This window comes from Protopterus annectens, chromosome 9.part0, assembly GCF_019279795.1.
Source record: "Protopterus annectens isolate FY-2018-M chromosome 9.part0, PAN1.0, whole genome shotgun sequence".
Classification (NCBI taxonomy): Eukaryota; Metazoa; Chordata; order Ceratodontiformes; family Protopteridae; genus Protopterus; species Protopterus annectens.
Window position 1 is genome coordinate 1,005,142,595 of NC_056743.1, and position 24,729 is coordinate 1,005,167,323.

Genomic DNA, 24,729 nt, shown 5'->3' on the forward strand with positions numbered 1-24,729 from the left:
TCTGTGGTGGCATTTTGTTTCTTTCCTTCCTTCCCCTTGTAAATCAGTGTTTTTGTGGTAGGGGTTTATCTGTTAGTAATTTAGATGCACAGTTGTATATTCCATTTATCTGTTTTACCACAAGAGTTTCTCTTAGTAGTCCTAATTACTGTTTTTTGTCTGTTTTACATATGTTCTAACATTTTTGGTCGTCTTTGCTTTCTATAATCAATTTCTTTCATCGATCTTAATATGGCTATCCATCTCTATTAAGTCAAGCAGCTCTTCCCCTTAGATCATTTTCTTCTAGATGGAGAATACCTTGTTTGCTCTCCATTTCCTGCGAGTATTCTACAGAAAGTTCTAGAACATCTGCCAGTGGCATATCCTCTTCTGATGCACCATGTTTCATATGCTGCTCTTTCATATGGGAACTTACTTGACCCATTATTTCGTAACGTTGCCCGTGTCAGATTTGCCACAGTTTTCTGCTCCTTCCCTTGATGTACAACGTCAGCTGAACTTTTGTACCAGTCTCCTACAAAAGGCTCCAGAAAATCATCTGACAATTCTTCAGATGCCTCCTTCTTCACCTGTTTCTTTTTTAATCTGTGGACTCATTCCATCACAATGAGCCATTACCTGTGTTGGATTTTCTACAGGAAATCCTTCACTTTTTCAGTGTGAAAACAGGGATGTTTCTTAGTCCCTCAAAAAAGTATTATAATTTATTTCAAATGGAATTTCCATAACCTGTTCCTAGTCTTCCTATTTCTGCTTTGGAGGATTTCTGTCACAGCCTGTAACTTGTCTGACAGTCTGCTATCCCCAAGAAAGCCAACAGATGGTATAAAATTCCTCAGTTTTTTAGTTTTTATATAGTCCATCATAGATCAAATCCAGCAACCATTGCTTTAAGCATATCCAGCCACTGCTAAATATTTGGTTAATACTATTCCCTCGCCTTCTGACAAGGATGAGAAGTCATTTAATAAATTTGGGGGGAAAAGTGTATTCTTCTGCAACACTAGTTTTTAGAATTCTCAGCAGTCAAGATAATGTGTTAATGTTTATGCTTGCCTGTTGAGAACATGAGGACTATTTTGTTTTCTGTGTCTTCTTCTGAGGAGTAATCTGCTTTGTGTAATTTGGGTGCCTCTGTGTGTCAGATAGCAGTTTTAAAATAATAAAATGGAAATGGTTGGGAGAGAAGGATTTGCTAGAGGCCTTTTGAGGTGTAGAAAAAAGAGAGTTGGCTAACCACTTATGGGGATATTTAAAAAATATTTTGACCAAAAACATTTTGACAAAAGAACTGTAAGGCAGAGTTGCAAAAGACTGGCAAAATAAGTCTTCTGTTTGTTAGAAAAACAAAAATTGAAAACTATAAAATAGAGGAAGAAGGAGTGCATTAAAGTACTTGAAACAAAAAATTGAGAGAGATTGAGAAGTAACGAGTTGCGAGGAAGCAGTATTAAACTTTAGCTTGCATAAAGGGGACAAAGAATTACAGAGGGTAATAAGAGGTAGCAAAAGCAACAAACTGGGCTGTAGTTTAATCAGAAAAATGGGCAGTGTTAGATGGCTGGTAGAAGAGAGAGGGTAGGGCAGAGATGAGGAAAATAAACAGTATTATGCTTGCAGAAAATACTGTAGTATAAGAGTATGAGAGGAAGTAAAGGAAAGTTGGGAGACTGTTAGAATCAAAATAATGGGACAAATGGAAAAAAGTATGCATGGTCTCAGGGAAAGCATTGTCATCTATGAAATGCAGGATTTTCATCTGGAAATGTTTGCAGTTGCATAAATATTGGTATGTGCCCCCCCCGAAAATTAGCTAGGATTTTTTAGGCAGCAACCGCTTATATTAAAACTGAAAAGTTGGGGGATTGACATCATATGTTTTGGAGATGTGGGATCTTGGAAAGATGTAAAGATGACCTAAAACAATCTGTAGAAGATATAACAAGGAGGCGTCTTAAGTTTTGATAAGGGCTGCTGCTTAGACTTATTGGAGAAGAGCAATATCTGGTGTTGTGCAGAAGTTGTTAATTATTAGCTTTGCAGCAAAAAAAGGCAGTAACAAAGAAACAGCAAAGCATTCCCAAATTTGATGCAACGTGGCTTATAGAAACGTCTAAAAGAGATGGAAAAATCGGGGAAATTCGGCAAAAGTTTGTATATGACTAGGCGTTCCTCCCATCTGCTTTAACTTATGGGAGATTAGCCGTTAGGAAGCTCTTATCTGTCTGTTTATCACTTCACCAAATGCTTAATTACAAACTTCTTCTTTATTACGATCATGCATCTACCATCCCATGCTTCAGAGCCAGCACTCAAGATACGTTTTCTAATTATCTACACTTGTGAATAGTTTTTCTATTCAGTTTAGTCGGGATTCTTTTGTACTCATCTTCTTAATACCTTTTCTGCTCTTTAAAAATATACAACTCTTTCCAGCTTTAAAGATGTGTGGAGGCCTTGTTGCTTTCTGTGGCCTTGGGTATTTTTCTTCCTGTTCATAGTTATAGCTATGCTTAGGCTGTTCTCCTGTGGAAATCATTATATTCTTAATGTGGTTGTTATTGTTGCTGTAATTATTGTGATTTATATGTTTGTGTACTTGGTTACATTGAAAGGTACAAGGGCTTCAAGAAATGTGGCAAGAAAATCCCGCCCCTAGTTACCCATTACCTCTGCATGGTATACCTGGATCTGGAACATTCACAGTTCAGCCTACTTTCCCTTCTGGAATGGAAATACAGACTGATTATAAAAGGATTACTCCCTTCTTCATCCACTGAACTGGTGAAAAGCAAAAAGAGAGAGATACTGACAAGGACAAGCTGGAGAAGGAAAAACAGGAGAGGGAAGAGGAAAACGAAGGAGCCAGGATGACCCCCCCCCCCCCAAAAAAAAAAAAAAAAAAAAAAAAACTTATTCAGCTCCTCCACAGGCACCATTGGTACTGATGATCTTGGTACTTTTCCTCTCTATGACCTGTTCAAAAAGAACTTCAGAATGTTCAGGTTTCTTCCTTCCTTACTTCTTGCCCACCATCTACCTCCTCCAATAGGTCTACTAAGTCCTCCCGGAGTGCCTCAGAGTCTGACTGGAAGAGGATAATGAGAGCCTTTGTGAAGGCTCAAGTTGAAACTGGTGTTATCCCACACCCCTTTTGTTTATCTCCCACACTTTCCCTGGACTATTTTTTGGCACTGAAGGTCTCAAAGCCATCATCTTTCTTGGTGCCAGTCTGGTTGGCTCTGACTGGTTTATGTTCCACAGTTTCTATCTTTACTTATGTGACCCACTTGAATCGGAGAGTATCAAAGTTGATGGAGTCTCTGTGCTGGGCCCTCAGTGCAGAGTCCTCTGCACTGTCCTGGACTCTGACTTGTTTAGCATAGTTTTCAGTTTTGGGATCTTCAGTGTTTGTGGTATCTGTTTTGATCTTGATGTCTTAGTAGTCTCGTTCATCTAGTTTTGTGCCTCCATCCACTGCCATTGATATCCACTTTGGTAAGGACGGATACAATATAATCTTAAAAGTTTCCTGTGTTGACTGATTAGGTACTGGATTTTGCCATTGTCCAGAGGATTATTACCTCTGTTTCTAAGAAGAATAGTGATGCTCCTTTGAGCTCTGCTTCACCCTCCCCCCAGGCTTCCCTTCACTTTGCTCCTCTGTACGTTCATCACCCTTCCCAAGGATAGAGTAGACATGAAAACTTTCCCAACCTCTTTAGGAAGCTCCCATACAGTTGTCTGGTGATTCAGATTACTCCTCACTGGATTCCTCCAGAAAATGTACATGCAAAAGAGAAAGCACATTGACGCCATGGTGGAGTCCTTCATACTGGTCACTAAAGGGTGATGCTGTACATGCATAATCCACTGGGCAGTTCTCGTGCAGATGTGGGCATGCTGTAGGTTTCTCAATGTAGTGCAATCTCAGAGTAGTTGGTATATTTAATTTGCAGGGGTGTGGGGGTGTAGGGGGGGCACAGCACCCCTGCAAAAACATAAAAAAAAACAAATTCTAGCCATGGACTGTTGGGTGGTGGGCGTGATCTTCAGCAGGCCTTGCTACTGCTTACCCTGTGGGGTACGTATGTACAGCATAACCCATGAATGCACATTGACTCCGCATTGAAGTCCCTCACACACTGGTCACAGACTTGCACTCAGAAGGATCCACACAGTCCCCACTGGACGATGCCATTTGTCAAATTAATGTTAGAGGGTGCTCCTGGCCCATGGTTCCTCCTTCCCTGAATGAGTAGGTTCTATCTGAGGCCTTCATGTCTACCTCGTACTTCTTGGTTGGTACTCCACGCTGACTTGCATGATGGACATGGTAGTGTGGAGGGTATGGAAAAAACCTAATATTGATGAGTCAGTACCATATAAGCTGGTAACATACTTCCAGAGACCTAGCTGATCAAGCCTTGGACTGTTGAGAAAGCATGCCACACCTGAGTCTAGGAAATACCTCAAATCTCAGGTGGCCACAATGCTCACTATGTCTAACCTCTCTCTGAGACTGAAACATAATGCAACTAATGGAGTTTAGTGCAGCAGGAGCTGGCATAATCATGAGGTGCCATGCCTCACTTCATCTGAGATTTTGTGGACAGTTAAGGCACCTTTGTTAATGCCACCTGTGATGGGCCCTTGCTATGTGTGCCCAAAAAGCAGAGAAGTTACTGAAGAATGAGCTTGAAGGCAAGATGCTTTTTGCTTGGGAGTTTGATGTAAGGCTCATCAGAGATCTGTAGCAAGAATCAGAAGAGGGCCTAAATTATTGTGGTTAAAGATATTCCAGTGTCCTCCCTTTGACTAATTTTCAGATAGGCAGATATGGCAGAGGAGGGCCCCTTTAATGTATGCCATCCTAAGTAAGGGGATATCTGCTGAATCAGGGGTTCAGATGTCCTTTCTCTGGGAAGCAGTCTCAGTGGCTCTGAAGGCTTGCCTGATCATCTCCCCCCTGGAGGCAGCTGGAAACCAAATGTATCTTTACTCAAGTGTGCGAATGGCCATCATTCAAGACAAATGGGCGAGAAGCATAATATGCGTAGGCTATGCAATTCGTTTTTGGGTAACAAAAGTACACTCATTGCCTGTTCCAGATGTTCCACCCCACTAAAGAAAGGCATCAAAAAGAGCTGTCACAATTAACCTTGAAAAAAGAGCCATCTGAGAGATCCCACCAGACCAGAGTGGGTCTGTATTCTATTCCAGATTTATTTTAGTTCCACAGAAGTCAAAGGACATCTGGCCACTTTAGGTCTAAGTGGGTTAAATCAGTATGTTTAAAAAAAAACTGGACGGCCATGGTACAAGCCATTGTACCGTTTGCGAATGGAAAAACTGGATGTGCTCTGTAGACCTTCAGGCATTTACCTCTGTATAATGATTGCCAAGTAGTCTGGGAGGTGACTGCACCTCTGGCTGGGTGCAAATCAGGATCAGTTGTCTGCTTTGCCCTTTGGCCTCACCTCAACCTTACCAAGTGCATGGCTGTAGTCGTGTCTTCTCTTTGACTTTAGGTAATAAATTTATTCCTGTATGTGGATGTTTGGCTTCTAGCTGCTACAAGATAGTCCCTCCTGTCAGACAGAAATTGCTTAATTCAGTTGTCTGGCCTTGGGCATTTCCATCGGCATGGAGAAGTCGCATTTGCCGCCCTTCCAAAATTAGTCTTCAAAGGATGCCATCTAGACGCACAATCCTGCATAGTCAAGTTGCCAGAAGAAAGGCTTTTATTGCTAAGAAGAGCTAATTCCACCTTGCTGTCTCACCACTCACCCCAGCATCTCTCATCTTGAAAGTTCTTGTGCGAATGGTGACTTTCTTTTTATTCTAGTCATATGAGGGTTTTTCCTACATCGATCCCAATTGTTCTAAACCATGAGTGCTCCAGTTTGTCTTCACTTTGCAGGAGGCATCTAATGTGGTGAGAAGACCCTTTATCCTTCCTCTCACTAGGGCCACAGTTACCATGGACACCTCCTCTCTGAGATGGAGAGGAGCATTTCAAGGAATGTAGACTGATTTGGAGGAGAGCCTACACATAAATCTCCTAGAGATGAGGGCAGTCTAGCGAGCACTGCAGATTCTTCAAGACTACCTTACTCTTGATTTGTTTTTCATTCACTGCATGTTAATAGTTTAATGTACTAATAAGTAGGGTGGGACTAAGTTCTGTTCATTGTAGAAAGAATCTGTGTAAGAAAGTGGGCAATGGGCAATGTCTTCACAATGCTTTTTGCTTGTATTGCATATTCCAGGATGGGTCAACTGCATTGCAGCTGGGCTCGATAGATCTATTCTGATGCTCGAGTGGCTGATCAATCCAACAGTAGCACAGCTACTTTTTTGTTACTAGGGCCAGTTTTGCTGCAATCTGTTTGCCCCTGCAACCAACACCAAGTGCAACAGCTACTTTTCCCTCATTACTCCACAGGGTCTGTCATTGGCCTCACAGACCTATGTGCCTACCACCTTCCCCTAACTTCAAAGTTCATGCGAAAGACTTCATTGTGCAAGGCCCTTTCTGACCCAGGCAAATCTGGTTCCCCATTGCTATGGCCTCACCTCAAGAAGCAGCCTTGGATCTGCAGCCAGAACTTCTATCTCACCTGGTCAGTGAGCCTCACATAGACATTCATTCCCTGAAGTTAATTACATGGTTTCTCCAGTTCCAGTATTAGCTATTGATCCTGCCCTATCTGACGGAGTAATTCAGGATACTTTTAGCTTTTCAAAAAGTGTCTGCTCATGCAATCTGCAAAGGCCAGTGGAAAAGATTTTCTATTTGGGCCTCTATCCAGGGTCTGAAGCCCTCTCCACCTGTTCCTTCAGTTATGCAGTATCTTTCCTCTTCATTTTAGATGGGCTCTGGTTACTCCACACTCTGGGTACAGTTCAGTTAGCTGCCATCTCCAACTTTCACACAGGCTTTCCATCTTTTACTTGCAGCTCATAAATTGTGCAAAGCCTTCCTAAAGGTACCTTCCTTCTGTGTGTCCCCTTGAGACCGGAATTTCTCATTACAGACTCCCCTTTAGCTTCCAAAACTGAACTAAAATTCTTCTTGTGAAAGACTTTGCCTGATGGCCACCACCTCGGCTAGAAGGATGTCATAGTTGAACCCACTGTCATCCCTGTCTCCATAGTTTCACTCACTTCCTATCCATCCTTCATATCCAAAATAGCTTTGGAGAGTCCACCCTCAAGTCAGTGCATTCATAGGTTCATAGGACAATACTAGGCTTTTGGCCCGAAGACCCCTATAAGCCTAGCCAAGAATTTAACCCATGTTCCCACAAAATCAGTACTTGTTTTCCCTGTCCAGCAGGGACCACATGTGGGATCCCAGGGGTATATTTTCTGTTTCCCATCCTGTCGTCCAGGTTCCTCTTAGAGGGCTAGTGAGTTACTCTGCTTGATGTGGAGAGGAAGTCTATTCCACAGTTAGGGGAGTCATTGGGACACAAATCTATCCTGCCAACAAGTTCAGTTAATGTCACGGACCAGGTTAAGACCTTACATGTGGGTTGTGCGAGTAGAATTTAACTTACGGATATGCAGCAACTCCATCAAGGCTGAGTTTGAGACGGCCTTATATGCCAGACACAGGTCACCTCTGAGCAGTCTGTACGAGACTAGAGGGGCAGGGCTTTTAACCTGTCTGTATAGGAGAGGTGTTTGAGACCCTGGATTTTCCTGGTCAGGAACCTCTGTGGTCTCTCCAACTGCTGCATGTGCTTGGTAAGGTACTCACTGAAGGGGGCATTACATTCGATAATGGGTCTGATAAGGGAGGAGTACAGGGATGTTATGACCTCCTTGTTCCTGGTTGAAATACCCTTGTGTATTAGGTGGGCCATGTAGAAAGCCTTCCGTACAATGGAGACAACATGGTGGTCAAAAGTCAGGCTGCTGTCATCCTGGGTGCCCAAGTCTGTCATGACTGATTGCGTGCTTAGTACATTGTTATTAATGTGATAATTAGTAGGGACACCATTTTTCCCAAAGGGGATAGTGATACATTTCTTGGCATTCAGTTTGAGGCCATGCTTCTGGTGCCAGTCATTAGTTTGGTTAAGGCCCTCTTGGAGGATGTTCACATCATTAGGGGAATTTGACAGTGCCCAGCTTGCAGTCATCTGCAAACTTGGTCAGCCACAGACCACTGGTTTTGGCTTGCTTCTCAAAGTGTATCCCAAATAGTTGAGGCTCCTAGACCGATCCGCTTGTTATGGGTCTGCTATTAGAGGTGGCTTCCTCAATTTTGACTGAGTGGGTTCTATCAGTGAGCCAGTTAGCTACCCATCTGGTAACATTTGGGTTGATGCCTAGCTGGGAGAGTTTATCTATTATGCCCGAGTAGGGAATAGTGTCGAAGGCTTTGGCTAGGTCAAGGTAGGCAGTGTGCACTGTCTTGCCCTCATCCATGGCTTTGGTGACTGTTTTGAAGAATGCGACCAAGTTTAACAGGCATGATCTCCCTTTGACAAAACCAAACTGTGTGGGATCAAGTGTTTGGAGGTTGCCAGTGCCCTTGTTATATGGCCATGGTAATGCATTCTATGGCCTTGCAGATCAGGCTAGTTAGGCTGATGGGGCCTATAAATGCCTACGTCTGTAGACACTCCACCTTTGTGCAGAGGGATGACCGTGGCTGTCCTCCATTTTGCTGGGATGAAGCTGATGCACAGGCTTTGGTTGAATAAGGTGCCTAGTGGTGCCGAGAGCTCTTGCCTGAGTTTATGTAGGACACAGCCAGGGATGTTGGGTCCCATGGAGGCTGTAGTTTTTGCCATTGACAGGGCATTAATAACCTGCTCCCTGGTGATGAGGTGAGAGAGGCAGGTGCTGGCAATATCCTGGTTTATTGTTGGAGGGGGGGTGAAGTTTTCACTGAACTTGTCTGCCATCAGGTGGGCTATATCTATGGCGTTTGCATATATGGTATTCTTGACCACCAATTCAGAGCAGATATGGGAGTTGCCTTTGAGATTGCGGACGTATACAAATAAGGCCTTGTGATTGTTCTTAGTGAATGTGGCCAATTTGGACTTGAAGTTAGCCTTGGAGGATTTCACCAGTGACCTTATTTGCTTGTTCAGACAAAGGAGAGATTGCTTCCAACTTGGCACCTGCACCTTCTTGGTCCTGGACAACAATTTTTTCCTTTTATTATAGAGTCTATTTATTGCTGCTGTCCACCAGTCAGATGAAGATGATTTGGTCCTGTCTGGTATTGCTGAGTCCATGCAGCTATATAGGTGCTCATATAGTTTTTGGGTGTGTAGGCTTGAACATTAGTGCTTGATTCAACTGAAGTGATAGTGGCTGTGAAGCTGCTTATACCTGCTCTCAGGAGGTTGTAGTCGGCTTTGGAAAAGTTTTTTTGTTTTACCCTGGCAGGGGGGGGGGTGGGCAGAGAAGATGGTGACTTGAAAGTGATTGCTTTATGGTCAGATCCTTCCAAGGAGGATGGCACTGTAGGGGTGCTACAGTGGCTAATCAAGTTGGTTAGTGCCAGGTCCAGGATATTTCGGCCTCTTGTGGGAGATTTCGACCAGCTGATCCAATGCATTAGCATTGATGATGTCGAGGAATCTCTGGGCATTCGTGTTTGAGCTAGAATAGGTCTTCCACTCTATGGTTGGGTAGTTAAAGTTGCCCAGGATCAGGGTAAAGGGTTGAATCACTTTCCATCTTCTTCCCCCTTTAAGTGCTCTAGAGAAGGAGAATTCCCCCTTGGCACCTTGGGTATTCACAGGCAATTTTGATTTTATTTGCACAGCTTGAAATCAGTCAGGAAAGATTCTCACTTGTTTGTTTCATTCTCACCTTTTAGACTGGTGTACACGGTATCCAAAATGACTTTGTCTAGTTGGCTTTCAAACTGCATAGCCTTCTCTTATCAATCTAAAAATAAGATCTTACTGGGAAAGCCAAAGGTCTCCTCGGCCAGGTCTGTTGTAGCATCTGCTGCATTCTTCAAAAATTTTTCTGTGGGAGACATTTGTGTAACAACAACTTGGCTAATGTTGCAAGTCTTTTCTAAGCATAAGTTAGACATTATCTCCAGATCTAGATTTTCCTTGAAAGTTGCTATCCTCAAGGACGTTTTGTCATGATACCCCGTGGGAAAATTGATAGCTTTGGATTCTGTCCCATAAGCTGAAAAGTACATGCACCGTAATACTGGATACAGAAATTATTTAGTTGCCTTAATGCTGAATCCTTGTCATCACTAGTCTGTCCACTTCGACAACTTGCCCATCTTCCCCTGTACCAAATTGACACGGTTCTCATCTGGATGGACCTAGTAGACTTGTCTTGAAGCTCATCCACACAGTGGACCCTGCCTGTTATTCCATTGTAGTCCATATAGAGAGTACGCAGCAAGCTGTATTTGGAGCAGGATGGGGACAGATGCATGGTGGGAAAAGGTAAGGAGCTCATGACTTAGCAGTTGTTAAAGTAATAAACTGCTGGCTTGGATCTGCCTGGTGGCTAGCATCCCATTAGATGAAATGGATGTAGTAGGGATAACAGGGATCCAGCTTTGGGGGGGTAAGTGCTGTTTATAAAACACGGAAAAGGACAAGATCTGAAAGAGACTTGGAAACTTAACTGTGGCAAATGTGTGGTGGAGATTTGCGTTAAATGACATTTTGAGACTATACTAAAGTCAGACGGAATTGTGATCAGCACAATACTGCTTACTTTTGTTTACAACAGACTGTTATCTTGGGCAATGCAGAGAATGTTTAAGAATATGACTTGAATCCGGAAAGCTATTCATGACTGGGTTAAGATCTGTCATCTGTTGGATTTTCATGTTTGTGAATGCAGACAGTGGATAAGAGATTTAGATAAAAAACATGTAAAACATGAAAAGGAAACCCAAGTCAGTAATTGTTAGTTTGTAGTTATTAGATGAAGAATTAATGTATAGTCATAAGGCATGTACACCTTCCTTACCAAATGTGAATGAGCTTTCATATATTATTTAACATGTTCTAGGCTTGATTTAAGTGTTGTATTACTGTGGGGAAGGAAAATAAATATTGTTTAATGTTGAAGTGTTATAAAAGGAGAACATAGGTTCATAGGTAGGTACTAGGCTATCTGCCCGAGGGCATTTATAAGCCTAGCCAGAGTGTGTCGGCTTTCGCCGCCCCATTTATTAATTAACTGAGCCTCTGTCAAGCAGAGCCAATGAAGTGATCCCAGGGGTGGTACTTTCTGTTACCCATCCACTCGTCAAGGCTTCTCTTGAAGAGTGTTAGTGAGGGGCTCTGCCTAATGTAGTTGGAAATTTTGTTCCAAAGCATGGTGAGTCTCTGTGACAGGAATCCCTCCAGCATGTTCTATTTATTGTTGTGGTGAGGTTTAGCTCACTAGAGCATGTGGTTCACAGTGACTTGGATTTCTTTAGGTGGAGCGTGTCAATCAATTCTGAGTTGGACATGGCTTTGTAAGTCAGGCAGAGATCACCTCTGAGTAAGTGATATGCCACTGAGTACAGCCGGAGTTTTTTCAGTCGGGCTGCATAGGACATATGTTTGAGGCCAGTAATCCTCTTGGTGAGGTGCTTTTGTGGTCTTTCAAGCTGTTGGAAGTGTCTTGTGAGGTACATCCCAAATGGGGCATTGTACTCTATGATGGGTCTGATGAGTGACTAGTAGAGGGGCACTATAACCTCTTTATTTCTAGATACGAACCCCTTAGTAATTAGATGGGCCACATAGAAGGATTTCCTAACTACTTTGGAAATATGATTGTCAAAGGAGAGATTACTATCTACCTGGGTCCCCAGATCTCTTATTACCTCTTCTGTATTAAGGGGGCTGCCACCTATGTGGTAATTCGTGGGTGTTTTGTTTTTCCAAAATGGGATGACTATGCATTTTTTGGCATTTACCTTGAGGCCATGACTTTGACACCGGGTGTCTGTCTCAGTAAGGCCTTTTTGGAGGATGTCCGTGTCAGCCGGAGAGTCAGTTATGTCTCCCAGTTTGCAGTCATCGGCGAACTTGCTTAGCCATAGTCCTCCTGTGTTTGCCTGTACTTCTGAGAAATATATGCCGAACAGTAGGGGTCCCAGAACTGAGCCTTGCAGGACATCACTTGTGACTGGTTTAGAGTCAGACCTGGAGCATGCTATTCTTACCGTGCGAGTTCTGTCTGTAAGCCAGTTGGCAACCCATCTTGTGACGTAGGGGTTTATGTTCAGGCTAGTGAGTTTTTCTATAATACCAGAGTGAGGAATGGTGTCGAATGCCTTGGCGAGATCAAGGTATGTTGTGTGGAACCACCTTTCCCTCGTCTATGGCCTTGGTAACTGTCTCGAAGAAGTCAACCAGGTTTAGTAGGCATGATCTGCCCTTAAAGCCAAACTGGGTCGGGTCAAGTGTTTGGAGGTTCCCAATGTCCTTGTTAATGAGTTCCATGATGATGCGCTCCATAGCCTTGCAGACCAGGCTAGTCAGGCTTATGGGGCCGATAGTTACCAGGGTCAGTTGTGGCTCCTCCTTTGTGGAGTGGAATAACCATTGCTGTGTGCCATTCTATGGGCACTTAGCCTGTGGAGAGGCTGAGGTTGAACAGCGTGTTTAGGTGGGGGGTTAGTTCGTTCTGTAGTTCGTGCAAGACACAGCCTGGGACATCATCTGGCCCCATTGATGCTGTGTTTTTGGCTTTTGAAAGGGTTGTTTTCACTTGTGCTTCTGTGATTTCCGGGAAACTACACTTTTCCTGTATTGTTGTGGGCCCTTTTGAAGGTGAGAGGGAGGTGAAGTTTGCACTGAATCTATCTGCCAGTATGTTGGCAATATCAGTAGGTTCAGTATATTTTGTGCTATTCTGCACTATCTTAGAGCATATCTGCGAGTTGCCACTTAGGATTTTGACATAGCTAAAGAAGGCCTTGTGGTTATCCTTAGAGTCCGTAGCTATTTTTCTTTCGAAGTTAGCCTTGGATGATTTTATGGGAGACCTTAGTTTCTCACTGATACTGATCAGGGATGTCTTTCCTTCTTGGGATTTGCTTTTTTTCTGAACTAGTTTCCTCCTTTTGTTGTTCAACCTGTTTATGGCAGAGGTCCACCAGACTGGTTTCCTTCTCTTAGGGGAGTGAGTCTTGGTTTTGCTAGGGATGGCACGATCCATGCATCCTTGTAGGTGCTCCTAGAGTGCAATTGTAAAGGATTCTGCATCTTGGGCAGTGTTATCCTTTATCGTGGGGGCTGTGAAACTTACCACCTCTGACTTAAGTAAGGTAAAGTTTGCTTTAGAAAAGTTTTTCACTGTGGTTTCCTTGGTTGAGGGTGGTGGAGGGTTGTGGACATCCAGGGTGATTAGTTTATGGTCTGATCTAACCAGTGACTAGTTGACCTTCGGTATGGAGCACCTGTCGCCCATGTTGGCGATGACTAGGTCCAATATGTTGTGGCCCTTGGTAGGGGAGTTTACCAGCTGATCCAGGGCATTTGAGTTGATAAATTCCAGGAAGCGCTGAGCCTGGAAGTTTGTACTCTGGTAGTTTTCCCAGTTAATGGTAGGGTAATAGAAATCTCCCAAGATCAGGGTGTTCGGTAGGGCCTTCATATTTTCCAGTGTCTCCAGAAAGGTGGAGTGGTGGTCCTGGGTCATGGAGGGTGATCTGTAGCAGGCCACAATTTGCATTGCAGATTTGCCCGATGTTAGTTGCACATGGATGATCTCAGAGGTATCATGCTGTGCCACTAACCTGGAGGTGTGGGTATCCTTGATAAATATGGATACACCCCCTCCTTTTGTGTTTTGGTCCGTGTTCTGTGGCCAAAATGTGTGGTATGAGTTGTAGCCCAGTAGTGCTGGAGTGCTCTCTGGAGCCTTGAACCAGGTTTCAGTTACTGCACAGATGTAGTCGTTCTCCATACTTAGGAGTGCTTCGAGCACATGCATTTTGAGATTTAAACTCCTGGCGTTGAGTAGCATAACTCTCAGTTTTTTACTTGTGCTGTTTACGGAGGTGGGTTTGAATTTTGAGCCTTGCCTAAAAAAGGCACTATGGGGGCAGCAAGAGCCTTGGTCAGTATTTGAAAGCCAAGGGGTGACAGGTGCAAGCCGTCTCTTGCGAAGCAACACTGCTTGTCGAGCATGTCATCCCAGGCTGACAGACACTGGATCCCCTTTGAATGACACCAGAAGCTTAGCCAATTGTTGAAATTGATCATTTTTTCTTTATACTGAGGTATCATTTTTGGTGAGGGCAGGATGCTACTCAATGTCAGGGTCATACCCGCCTGGGCTACATGATCAGAAAGCTCTACCATGTCTTTCTTCATGTAGTCCAGTGAGGTACGGCTCAGGTCATTCACAAAAACATGAACAATGACAGAGTCATATTTGTACTTGTTCTGGAGTGACCTGATTGCTTGTGTTATGTGGCAGATTCTGGCTCCCGACAGGCAGCTAACAGTAACCTTCTCCTTGTCTAGCCTAGTGAGTGGGGCGTCAGTGTGCCTGACTATTGAGTCACCTATTACTAGTGTGTTAGGTATGTTATTTCGCCTTAATAGCTGTGATTGTGCGGCACATTGATTTTGTGTTTTGTGTTGTCTGGTTTTTGACGGGAAGTGCAGTTTTTGTGGGTGTCTGCTTTGGAGCTCTATGGTGCTTCTGCAGGTTTTTATTTAGAGCCTCCGAGTATGATTTAGTGTATTTATGTGTATCTTTTGCCAGTAGTGGTTTAGTATGTCTGTGTAAGGCTGGAGGTGTGGTGCAAGTGTTAACCTTCTCCTCATGACTGTCTGTTCCAGTCTTGGGTGGAGATACCTTAGACTCCAGTTTGGCTGTATAATTGCATCGCTCACATATGCTAGTGTTTTGTGGTAGGAAGATAGGGCTGTCTGTGTACATGAGGCAGTTGTAACATTGTCTCAGAATACCCAGATTCACCAGCTGGACTGGAGAGTACACCTGAAGTTGCCCTTTGGTCATGCCTGAATAGTAGGGTGAGCTGCTTAGTCACTTGGTTGGTGAGGGGTGGATAAAGAGCCTTGCCCTGCTGGGCAGTCAAGTGTCGGGGTATATTAGTGCTTGCTATTAGGTCTGAGCAAGTGCTGGACTGTAGGATGCTTTTTGAGTGCTTAGGTTGAGAGTTAGACTTGTTTCAAATGAAAAACTGAAGGAGACCTAGTGGAGCCAGGAATAATTTAACCCTAGCTAACCGGTGCTGCCTGGTGGACAAAACCATGCAACGCGTTTTTTAAACTACTAACTTCTGGGCTGGAACCACTCCTCCAGGGACAGATGGCTGTTCAAAGTTCCCCTCTCTCACAGGTGAACAGAGAAACTTCCTTCTATCCAAGTAAAGGTATGGGCAACTCAGAAACTTGTAACACAGCCCTGAATTCAGCACTAGCCTGAAAACTGGACTATACTAGCTTAGAAAGGCGGGAAACAAGAAATGTATTTGTTTATTTATTTAATGAAAAGATAAGGTAAAAACAGTAAAAAGTACACTTAAAACAGCTTTAAACAACTACAAGTGATCAGAAAAGGCTGTCGCACTTTAGTGTGTAGCCTACAACAGTTAAACAATTTATTTAAACAAAAACTACTTTTTAAAAGTGCAGGCAGTCAAATAAGTACAATATGTGAGAAAAAAAAACATGCTTTTAAATCACAATAAGTGCTGGAAAATCAGCGTTTAGGTGGAAAACAGTTAAGTACAGCAAGAAAATACAGAAAACTGATACTCAATCACTCCAAAGTCTCTCTTTTAAGCTAGAAGGCTTATATCAGTTTAAGGCTTTCTAGTGCTTTCCAGTAGGTTAGTTCCAGGAAAGATGGGAAACAAGCACAGATGTGGTCTTTTAAACCAGAAAGTTGAAAGAGATAGACAACTTCCCGAATGGCCAATAAACTACAATTCCTGGGCCAGGAACCACTCCTCTTGTGGTAGACAGGCTGCCTAGTACTTGCCACTCCCACTGATAAGCTAGAAGGCTGCACTCCCAACACAAGGGCTTGGGGGGGCTCAGAAGCTTACAAACAGTCCTGGATACAGCAAATCTGTACCTGGACTAGACTAGTTACGAGAAAGGTGAGGATCAAGCACAAACACGGGCTTTAAAACCAGAAAGTTGAGAGAGATGGAAAAAAAACTGCCCAAACGGCCAAAAATTGTAAATTTTTGGCCAGAACCACTCCTCTTGTGGTAGATAGGCTACGTAGTGCTTACCACTCCCACTGATAAGCTAGAAGGCTTCCCTCCAACACAGAAAGGCTTGCGGGGCACAGAAACTTACCAACAGTCCTGGATACAGCAACTCTGTATCTGGACTAGGCTAGTAACAGGAAAGGTGGGAAACAAGGGCAAGTGCGGCTTTTAAACCAGAAAGTTGAAAGAGATGGGAAAAACTGCCCAAACGGCCAGTAGCTACAATTTCTGGGCCAGGAACTACTCCTCTTGTGGTAGATAGGCTACCTAATGCTTACCACTCCCACTGATAAGCTAGAATGCTTCCCTCCAACACAGAAAGGCTTGGGGGGCTCAGAAGCTTACAAAAAGAGTCCTGGACACAGCAAATCTGTATCTGGATTAGACTAGTTACAAAAAAGGTGGGGAACAAGCGCAAATGCAGGCTTTTAAGCCAGCAAGTTGAAAGAGATGGAAAACTGCCTAAACGGCCAATAAACTACAATTTATGGGCCAAAACCCACTCTTCCTGTGGTAGATAGGCTACCTGATGCTTACCACTCCCACTGATAAGCTAGTAGGCTTCCCTCCAACACAGAAAGGCTTGGGGGGGCTCAGAAGCTTACAGAGTCCTGGATACAGCAAATCTGTACCTGGACTAGACTAGTAACAGGAAAGGCAGGAAACAAGCACAAACACAGGCTTTTAAATCAGAAGGTTGAAAGAGATGTAAGAGCTTCTCAAACAGCCAATAAACTATAATTTCTAGGCCAGAAACCTCTCCTCCTGTGGTAGGTAGGCTACCTAGTGCTTAACACTCCCACTGATAAGCTAGAAGGCTTCCCTCCAACACAAAAAGACTTGGGGGGCTCAGGAGCTTACAAACAGACCTGGATACAGCAAGTCTGTGTCTGGACTAGATAAGTTACAGGAAAGGCAGGAAATAAGCTAGGAATGTTTTTTTTTTTTTTTTTAAATAGAAAAGCAGCTAAAACAGCAGTAAATACAATTCAAATGCAGTGCAGGCTAGCACACGTCTATCAATATTACGGCAAATACAGTTTAGTTAAATGCAATTAAATTAACAAATGACTAAAAAAACAAGTGCAGAAGGCATTAAATTAGAAGGCTACTAACCAGCAGTAATAAGTGCAGAGTAAAAACAACTGAACAGATAACAGCCCGCAGAAATATATATATATATATATATATATATATATATATATATATATATATTTTTTTTTTTTTTTTTTTTTTTTTTTTTTTGAGGGAGGGAACACAGCAGGATTAAGAGACTTCAGGGATTGTCCTTCTCAAATGCTCTCTTTGTACAAAGAAGTTTCTTTACCAGGGGAAAAAAATAGATCAGCTGCACTGTCCCTAGTTTCTTTTAAGAGAGCTAGACTGGTTCCAGGAAAGAACACACTTTCCCAGTGACCAGGAAAGTAAGATACTTGACCATTTTGGGAAGAAAGTATATATGTCAGCAATCCATTGTTAAAACTACATGGTTTAGTTTCATGTAATGGAGGGGGTAATCTAGGATGACATGCTTAAGGTTTCTATTTTGACTGTGGGTATGATGCTGTGGGTGCAGCATTTAGGGCTGTTGTAATTGGGGTCTTTCATCAGATGACATGTCTGGCTGAAGCTTCAGGTCCTTAGGATGTGATGGTGTAGCTCCTTAATGCCCTTTAAGAGAGACACATACACTAAATATATATGTATGTGTTTTTTTTTATGAAACTGAAGGAGATTAATGCTGTAGAATAAGTCAAGCAGTTCCACCCCTCCCATACTGAACTGTAGAAGAGATTACTCTATGAAGGCGGGGGGGGGGGGGCCAATAGCTCAATGGTAAGTTTTCCCTTAAAAGGATTGCCAGACTAATAAAAAAAGTGAGGCATGGGGGGGGGGTGCATCAGGGCCAAGTCGTAATAGGGATCAACATTGACTGTATACTATTTCTCCAGATGAACCACAGAAACATCTCTCTAGCCTTATTTTCCTCTTTAAGATCCCCCTCCAAAAATTGGAGGATAGATTGTCCTTTTCTTCCAGCAATATGCGGATATCATGAAAACGTTATGTGAATGTATGAAGGAGAAACTTGTCAAAACTGAAAATTCTGGTTGAATGAAATTACATTTTTAAACTTTTAGAATAAAAGCATTATTGTCTATTTTAATGTTTCTGTTTGTAAGCAGTCGGCTCGATTTGTCAGGAATTTGTCTGCAGTGCATGGCTTGGAAATGAATGCTCAGTGGGAATGTGAGATTATGGTATTCAAGTTGCATGGTAAATGTGTTCCTTGTGTTGAAGGAATCTGTAAAGATATTTAATACAGTCGCTTCAGACATAACTTGCATTGCACTTCATTCCAATGCAAAACCAAAATGTAATGCATTTCCTTTCATTTCAGGGCATGTAGTTGATATTTACTCCAAGTTTGATGTTATTGTAAGTATACAAAAACCTACATTTTCATTTCATATGATTTAATCAAATGGTAAAATGTTTACATTGTTATACTGTTTAAAACTGAACTTTCACATCTTTGCAGTTAAGAAGAATGTTCATTTTGTTGTCAACTGTTCTTCCCTACATATGCTGCTTCTATTCTTGTTTTTTTTTTTGTTCTTGTATTTTTTATTCTTGTCAGTAAACTTCCCCAAACATCGCTTATCGGAACCTGGTTTCTGTAGGGAGCCTAGATGGATGGAAACTTGAAAGAATGTGATTAAGGAGAGTGAAAATTTATAGGACCCTGACCCCTTCCACAGAAATGGGTGTGGTGACACTGGGAGAAACTCACTATTTGTTTTATGTTTTCTGACACCTTTCTTCATGGAAAGTTATCTTTTATGGAAGCTAGTTCCACCACTTACAGATCTGATGTATAGATCTTCATGGTATCCACGATAACCCTAGGAAAAATTTGGAGTTGAATGTTTGTTGGAAAAGTAAAAATGAAAAGTGCCTGTGTAATTGGACTAAAGTATGCAAGATAAGTGTTCTTTCTGTTGTATTTTACTAGCTGGCAGTCAGGGTATCATTCCGATGCCCTCTGTACTATAACCAAAGTAGCTGTCAAAGGCCTAGTTTGCATTTGTGTCTGGCAGGAATTTGAATATCCTTTTTAATAAGCAGACACTTTGAAATTGCATTCACGTAAATCTGATGTGTATTTGTCTTCTTTGGGACCAAACCCTAATTGCCCCCCATTTTAGGGAACTTTGGCCCTGGAACCCTTTACTTTATCAGCTCAGAGGTTGATGTTTTCACTCGTTCGTACTGGTCAGTAATTGCTTGTCAAGAAAGGAAATACTGCCAGCCCAGGTATCTGGAAATTTATAAATAATTATGTCATTTGTGTACATCAACCTGATGCTTGTGTTGCAAATGTATTAGAACTGTATGTCATGTATATATCAAGCTAGGTTTGTACAGACGTGTGCTGAAGAGGTATTTTACAAAGTGCTGTTTGAAATGTATCCACAGTGTACCCTACTGGAATAGAACATAAATGTACATGCACTATTTTAACTGTTTCAATGTATATTTTAACCGTGGAAACTGGAATCCATGAGGTTAACAGAAAAAAATAAGTGAAATTAAATTAATTTATGGCTAGGCCATAAAAAAAGATGTTGTCTTTTAGTTTCAGTGCAGCAAGGAGAAACGATGTCTAAAAACTAGAGAGTTTTCTGTATTGTCTTGGAAGTGTTTTATTGATGTTCTTCGTGTTTCACTGTTGTAGTCTTCACATCACCCATGGGTTATCCCTGCTGTGGTAGCCCTTGGCCGGCCCAAATACCAGAGTCAGTGTTTTTCTGTGTCGGCTGCTGTCGCTTGCTGACTGACGTCCGGTTGTCAGTGCTATAAAGGAAGGCAGCCAACGCTATTACATCAGTCTTTCTTGCCATGAAGCCCATAGCAGAAGCAGTTCGCAAGTGTTGGCAGTCTGTGGCTACCAGAGTTTGAATTACAGCTGAAAACATCCAAAGCCAAGTGCCCCGTTGGGGATCCTTTTTTCTTACACTAACCGATGTCCGAAAAAGTTAATTGTCTCGCCTGTGAAAAGCAAATGCCACACAGAGACTTATGCCCAGACCACGATGTCCACTGTTACCAGTTCTGTGCCCTCTTTAACGCAGGAACCATTTGTCGTAGAGCTCTTATTGTAGTCAGGTATTTTCATATTCCGTCTTCGCATTCCAAAATGGTATCAGTCAACCAATAATCCATAGAGATTTCGAAAAAATGTAAGGATAAAGATAGAGGCAGAGACCACACAAGGCTAAGACTTCTGACGACTCTGCCGCTAAGCAGGTCGTCAGTTCTCCGGAATTCAGTGAGGCGCCTTTGCAGCCCCTGATGCCCGATTTGATACCTTCACAGGCCTCTACTGAGACCCTTTCAGAGTCCAGTATGCTGCAGAAATCTTCTTAGTCATCCAAGCCTTTCATTCTCTCTGCCTTGGTTGGGTCTGGAGCCGCGATGCAGGCATCCTCTTCCGAGGTGGTTTTTTGCACTACCGAATCTAGACAAAAACTGAAGTCTTCTCCGACTACTGTTTCTCTCAGACCGATGGATACTCTTAGGCCTAGAAACAAGGCTACTCCTAAGAAAACTCACTCTAGCCACCATTTTACTCTTGCTCCACCATCCCAAACTCAAATGCTTAAAATGGCAGAGGATCTTATCACCCTTATCAGGGGTAGTCAGGCCACAACTTCTAAAAGGAAGAGACCTTTCTCCTTAAATACTGACAGAACAGGCTTCTAAGGAGTCTGATTATTCAGATTTTGAAGAGGAACAACAACCTCTGACTGCTTCTGAGGATTCGGATGCAGAGGAATCCATTCCTTCTGCCTCCCCACCAAAAGAGTTTTCCTTTGGGCAACCCTTCACACCCTCAGGGAACATTTCCACTGGGAATCCCAGGACTTCCCTCAGTCTAAGAAAAGACTAAGAGAGTTTCTAGACCTGCCCCAGCACAGACCATTGGCCATCCCTCCACTCTTAGAGGTGGTTGATGATGTCTTCCATGAATCTAGCTCAACTCCTGAGGCCCTCCCATCTGCTCCGAGAAAACATAACCAGTATTGCAGAGTACCGGATTCTCACAAATACCTGTACAGAAATCCTGCTGCAGACCGAGAGGTCATTACATAGGGACCAAAAGGAGCTAAGGCTAGTTCTGCAAAGAATCCTATTCCTTCTGACAAGGATTCCAGAGCCCTGGACAGATGGGGTAAAAAAAGTATACACCTCTGCAGCCTTAGCTATGAGAGCACTCAGCTGTCAGTTCCAAGTGTTAAATTTCAACACACTTTAGAACTATTAAAACAAAAAAAACAAAAGATTTTAACCTTTCCTGACTGTGGCAATTCAAAGAGTTAGCAGATGTACTGCACTCTACTTGTCAAGTGGCCAAACACTCATTACTCTGTGAATATGACACCCTAGAAGCCTCAAGCAGGGCAGCAGTGTCAGGATCTGTCATTAGGAGGCCTGCATGGTTGAAGGAACAACCTCTCCCTGATCATGTCAAATCTAAATTACTTGATGCACCCTTGGATTAAGGACCGCTTGTGTGGAGTAAAAGCACCACTTGTGTGGAGTAAAAGCAGAATAGGTGGTTAAAAAGATGGAAGACAAAGCAAAATCTATGCAAACCATAAAAGATTTCCTTCAGGTACAATCTCCTAGGTTCAGCAGGAATTTTCCCTCAAAATACTGGTCTTTTACTGCACCTAGCAGACAGGGGCAAGGTAAGCCCCGCAGGGACAGACCACCTGGACTCCTATCCCAGGGACATTAGAGAACCAAACAGTGGACCACTTCTTCTCCAAAGGGAGGGAGTTCTAAGCCATCCCTCTATGGCAAAAACTCTCAATGACCCCCCTCCCCCCTCTGCCTTCTTTTCTCTCACCAAAAATTAGGAGGAAGGCTCTCCCTCTGCAAAGAAAATTGGCTTTCTGTAACAAAGGACCAATGGGTCTTAAAGATCATTTTTCAGGGATACAAATTCTCCTTCAACAAACTCTCATTTCCAAAAGGGTACCCAGACCTGCCTCCAAATTAGTGGGCAGAGGCATTGAAACGAGTCCAAACTCTCATATCCCAAGGGACAGTAGAACCTGTCCCCTCAGATCAAACAGACAAAGGCTTTTATTCCAAACGAAATGTAAATAAATAAAAAATAATGCCACCAACCACTTCATCTGAAGAAGCCCTGAGGTTACAGGGAGAAAGCGCTAAGTCTATAGTAATAAAGAAACTTTTCCCTCTTGCTTTTTGTGGAACTACGAGTGGTTGGTAGCGTTATTTTTTTTTTTACATTTCGTTTAGTGTTGCTTGCTCTGTTGGGCGTGTGTTCGTATTTTTTTAAAAGGCTTTATTGCAGACTATTCCTTGTTCCCAGAAAAGAGGAAACTTGGCACCCCATCCTAGATCTATCCATTCTGAACACCTTCCTGATGGTCCCCAAATTCAAAATGCTAACTTTGCAGCATTTGCTGCATATGCTGACACAAAAATGTCTGGTTAGTTACCCTAGATCTAAAAGATGCCTACCTCCACATCCCAATAAGAGAGTCCTGCAGGAAATTCCTTCGCTTCAGAGCAGGCTCACAACACTTTCAGTTCTCTGTGCTACCCTTTGGCTTATCTACTGCTCCCAGGGTATTCACCAAATGCTTAGCCCCGGCCATAGCCTTTTGCAGTCATAAAAATGTACGGGTTTACCCTAATCTGGATGACTGCCTCATTCACATTCAGGCAGATTGCAAAGAAAAGCTCCTCAAAGACTTCCTCTCTGTCAAAACTCTCCTTACCTCCTTGGGGTACACCATCAACGAGAAGTTCCTGCAAGCCTTGGGGTACATGGCATCTTGCATCCTTCTAATTCCTCCGGCCAGGCTTCACATGGGAAAACTTCAGTGGTGCCTAAAGAACAGTTGGTGTCAGCACACTCAACCTCTAGAGACCTCTTTCCCTCTAATCCTCTGTATAAGGGCTGAGTTTCTCTGGTGGGCAAGGGCCTGTGCCCAGAACAAGTGTCTTTTACCCTCCACCCAACAGGGCAGACCATTACCACCGACGTCTCAGACATAGCTTGGGCCGCTCACCTAGAAGACAGATGCAGTCAAGGTCTTTGGGATGCCCAGCACCTTCCCTTACACATCGACCAGAAGGAAATGATGGCAATACAAAAGGCTCTAACATCCTTCAAACCCCATCTCAAGCCAGGGGTTCTCCTTATCAAAACAGACACCACAGTAATGTGGTACATCAACAAACAGGGAGGGACCCAATCTTATCCTCTGTGCAGGCTAGCCATGAACCTCTCTCTGACAGCCTCTTCCATGGGACTACACCTGATAGCCCAGTACCTGCCAGGGATCAACAACACCCTGGCAGACCACCTAAGCAGAAACTTACTGGACCCCCATGAATGGCAGCTCCACAGAAAAATCTTTTTATAAATCACTCAGGCTTGGGGGACTCCAGAGGTGGATCTCTTTGCTTCGCATCTCAACCATCAGCTGAAAAAATTCTGTACCAGGGAGTATCACCACCTAGCATGGAAGGTGGCTGCCTTGACCTTCCCCTGGAACACCCTCTGTGTACGCATTCCATTCTCTGCCCCTTATTCCCAAGGTACTGATCAAAATAAAGGAAGAGAGACCAAAGGCCAATCCTCATTGCTCCAGATTGGCCCAGACAACATTGGTACCCCTTACTGCGCAGCCTGACCTTACAGCCTCCCAGGCAGCTTCCCCTGATCTCAGACCTCTTAACTCAGGTGAGGTGGAGGGAATGCTGTACCCAGACTTGCCAACTCTCAAACTATCAGCTTGGCTAATACTCTAATGACAATCAAGGGCCCCTGTTAAGCAAACGGGTCGTAGACATTATCACAGAGGCCAGAAGGCCCAGCACCAGAAAATCTTACGCAGGAAAATGGAAAAGATTCTGCTCCTGGAGGCAGTCCAGAGGGGGCAGTACCTCACAACCTTCCATCCCTCTTATCCTGGACTACCTAGCGGAGCTACATAATAGTGGCCTCTCCTTCTCCTCTATTAAAATCCATGCCTCAGCCATTTCAGCTTATTTTGATACAGAACAGCCCCTGTTCTCCCATCCTTTGATTAAACAATTTCTCAGAGTGGCTTCTAATATCAGACCTCCCAGAAGGCCACCCACTCCAGCCTGGGACTTGAATTATGTTTTGGAAAAACTAACCTTATCACCCTTTGAACCTGTTACTTCAGAAGAACTAAGATACCTCTCCTGGAGGACTGCTTTTCTCCAACTACCACCTCAATCAGAAGGGTTTCAGAACTTCAAGCACTGATGGCCATTGAGACCTTCATCATCTTCCATGCAGGCAGGGTCTCCCTGATGACTAATCCCTCATTTATGTCCAAGGTGGTAACTAATGTAACTCTCAACCAGGCCATACATCTCCCAACCTTCTTTCCTAACCCTCAAAGCAAGGGGGAAAGAATTCTGCACTCACT

At 43.3% G+C, this 24,729-nt stretch overlaps 1 protein-coding gene across 2 annotated transcripts in view; it reads left to right on the plus strand.

Moving 5' to 3' along the window:
* The window catches only part of PRKAG1 (protein kinase AMP-activated non-catalytic subunit gamma 1), a 525,734-nt gene that overhangs the window by 377,942 nt on the left and 123,063 nt on the right, over positions 1-24,729 (plus strand). For both annotated transcript variants that reach the window (XM_044083782.1, XM_044083783.1), the window contains exon 10: positions 18,621-18,658. In XM_044083782.1, the coding sequence (XP_043939717.1) occupies positions 18,621-18,658 (38 nt within the window). The remainder of the gene's footprint in view (positions 1-18,620; positions 18,659-24,729) is intronic.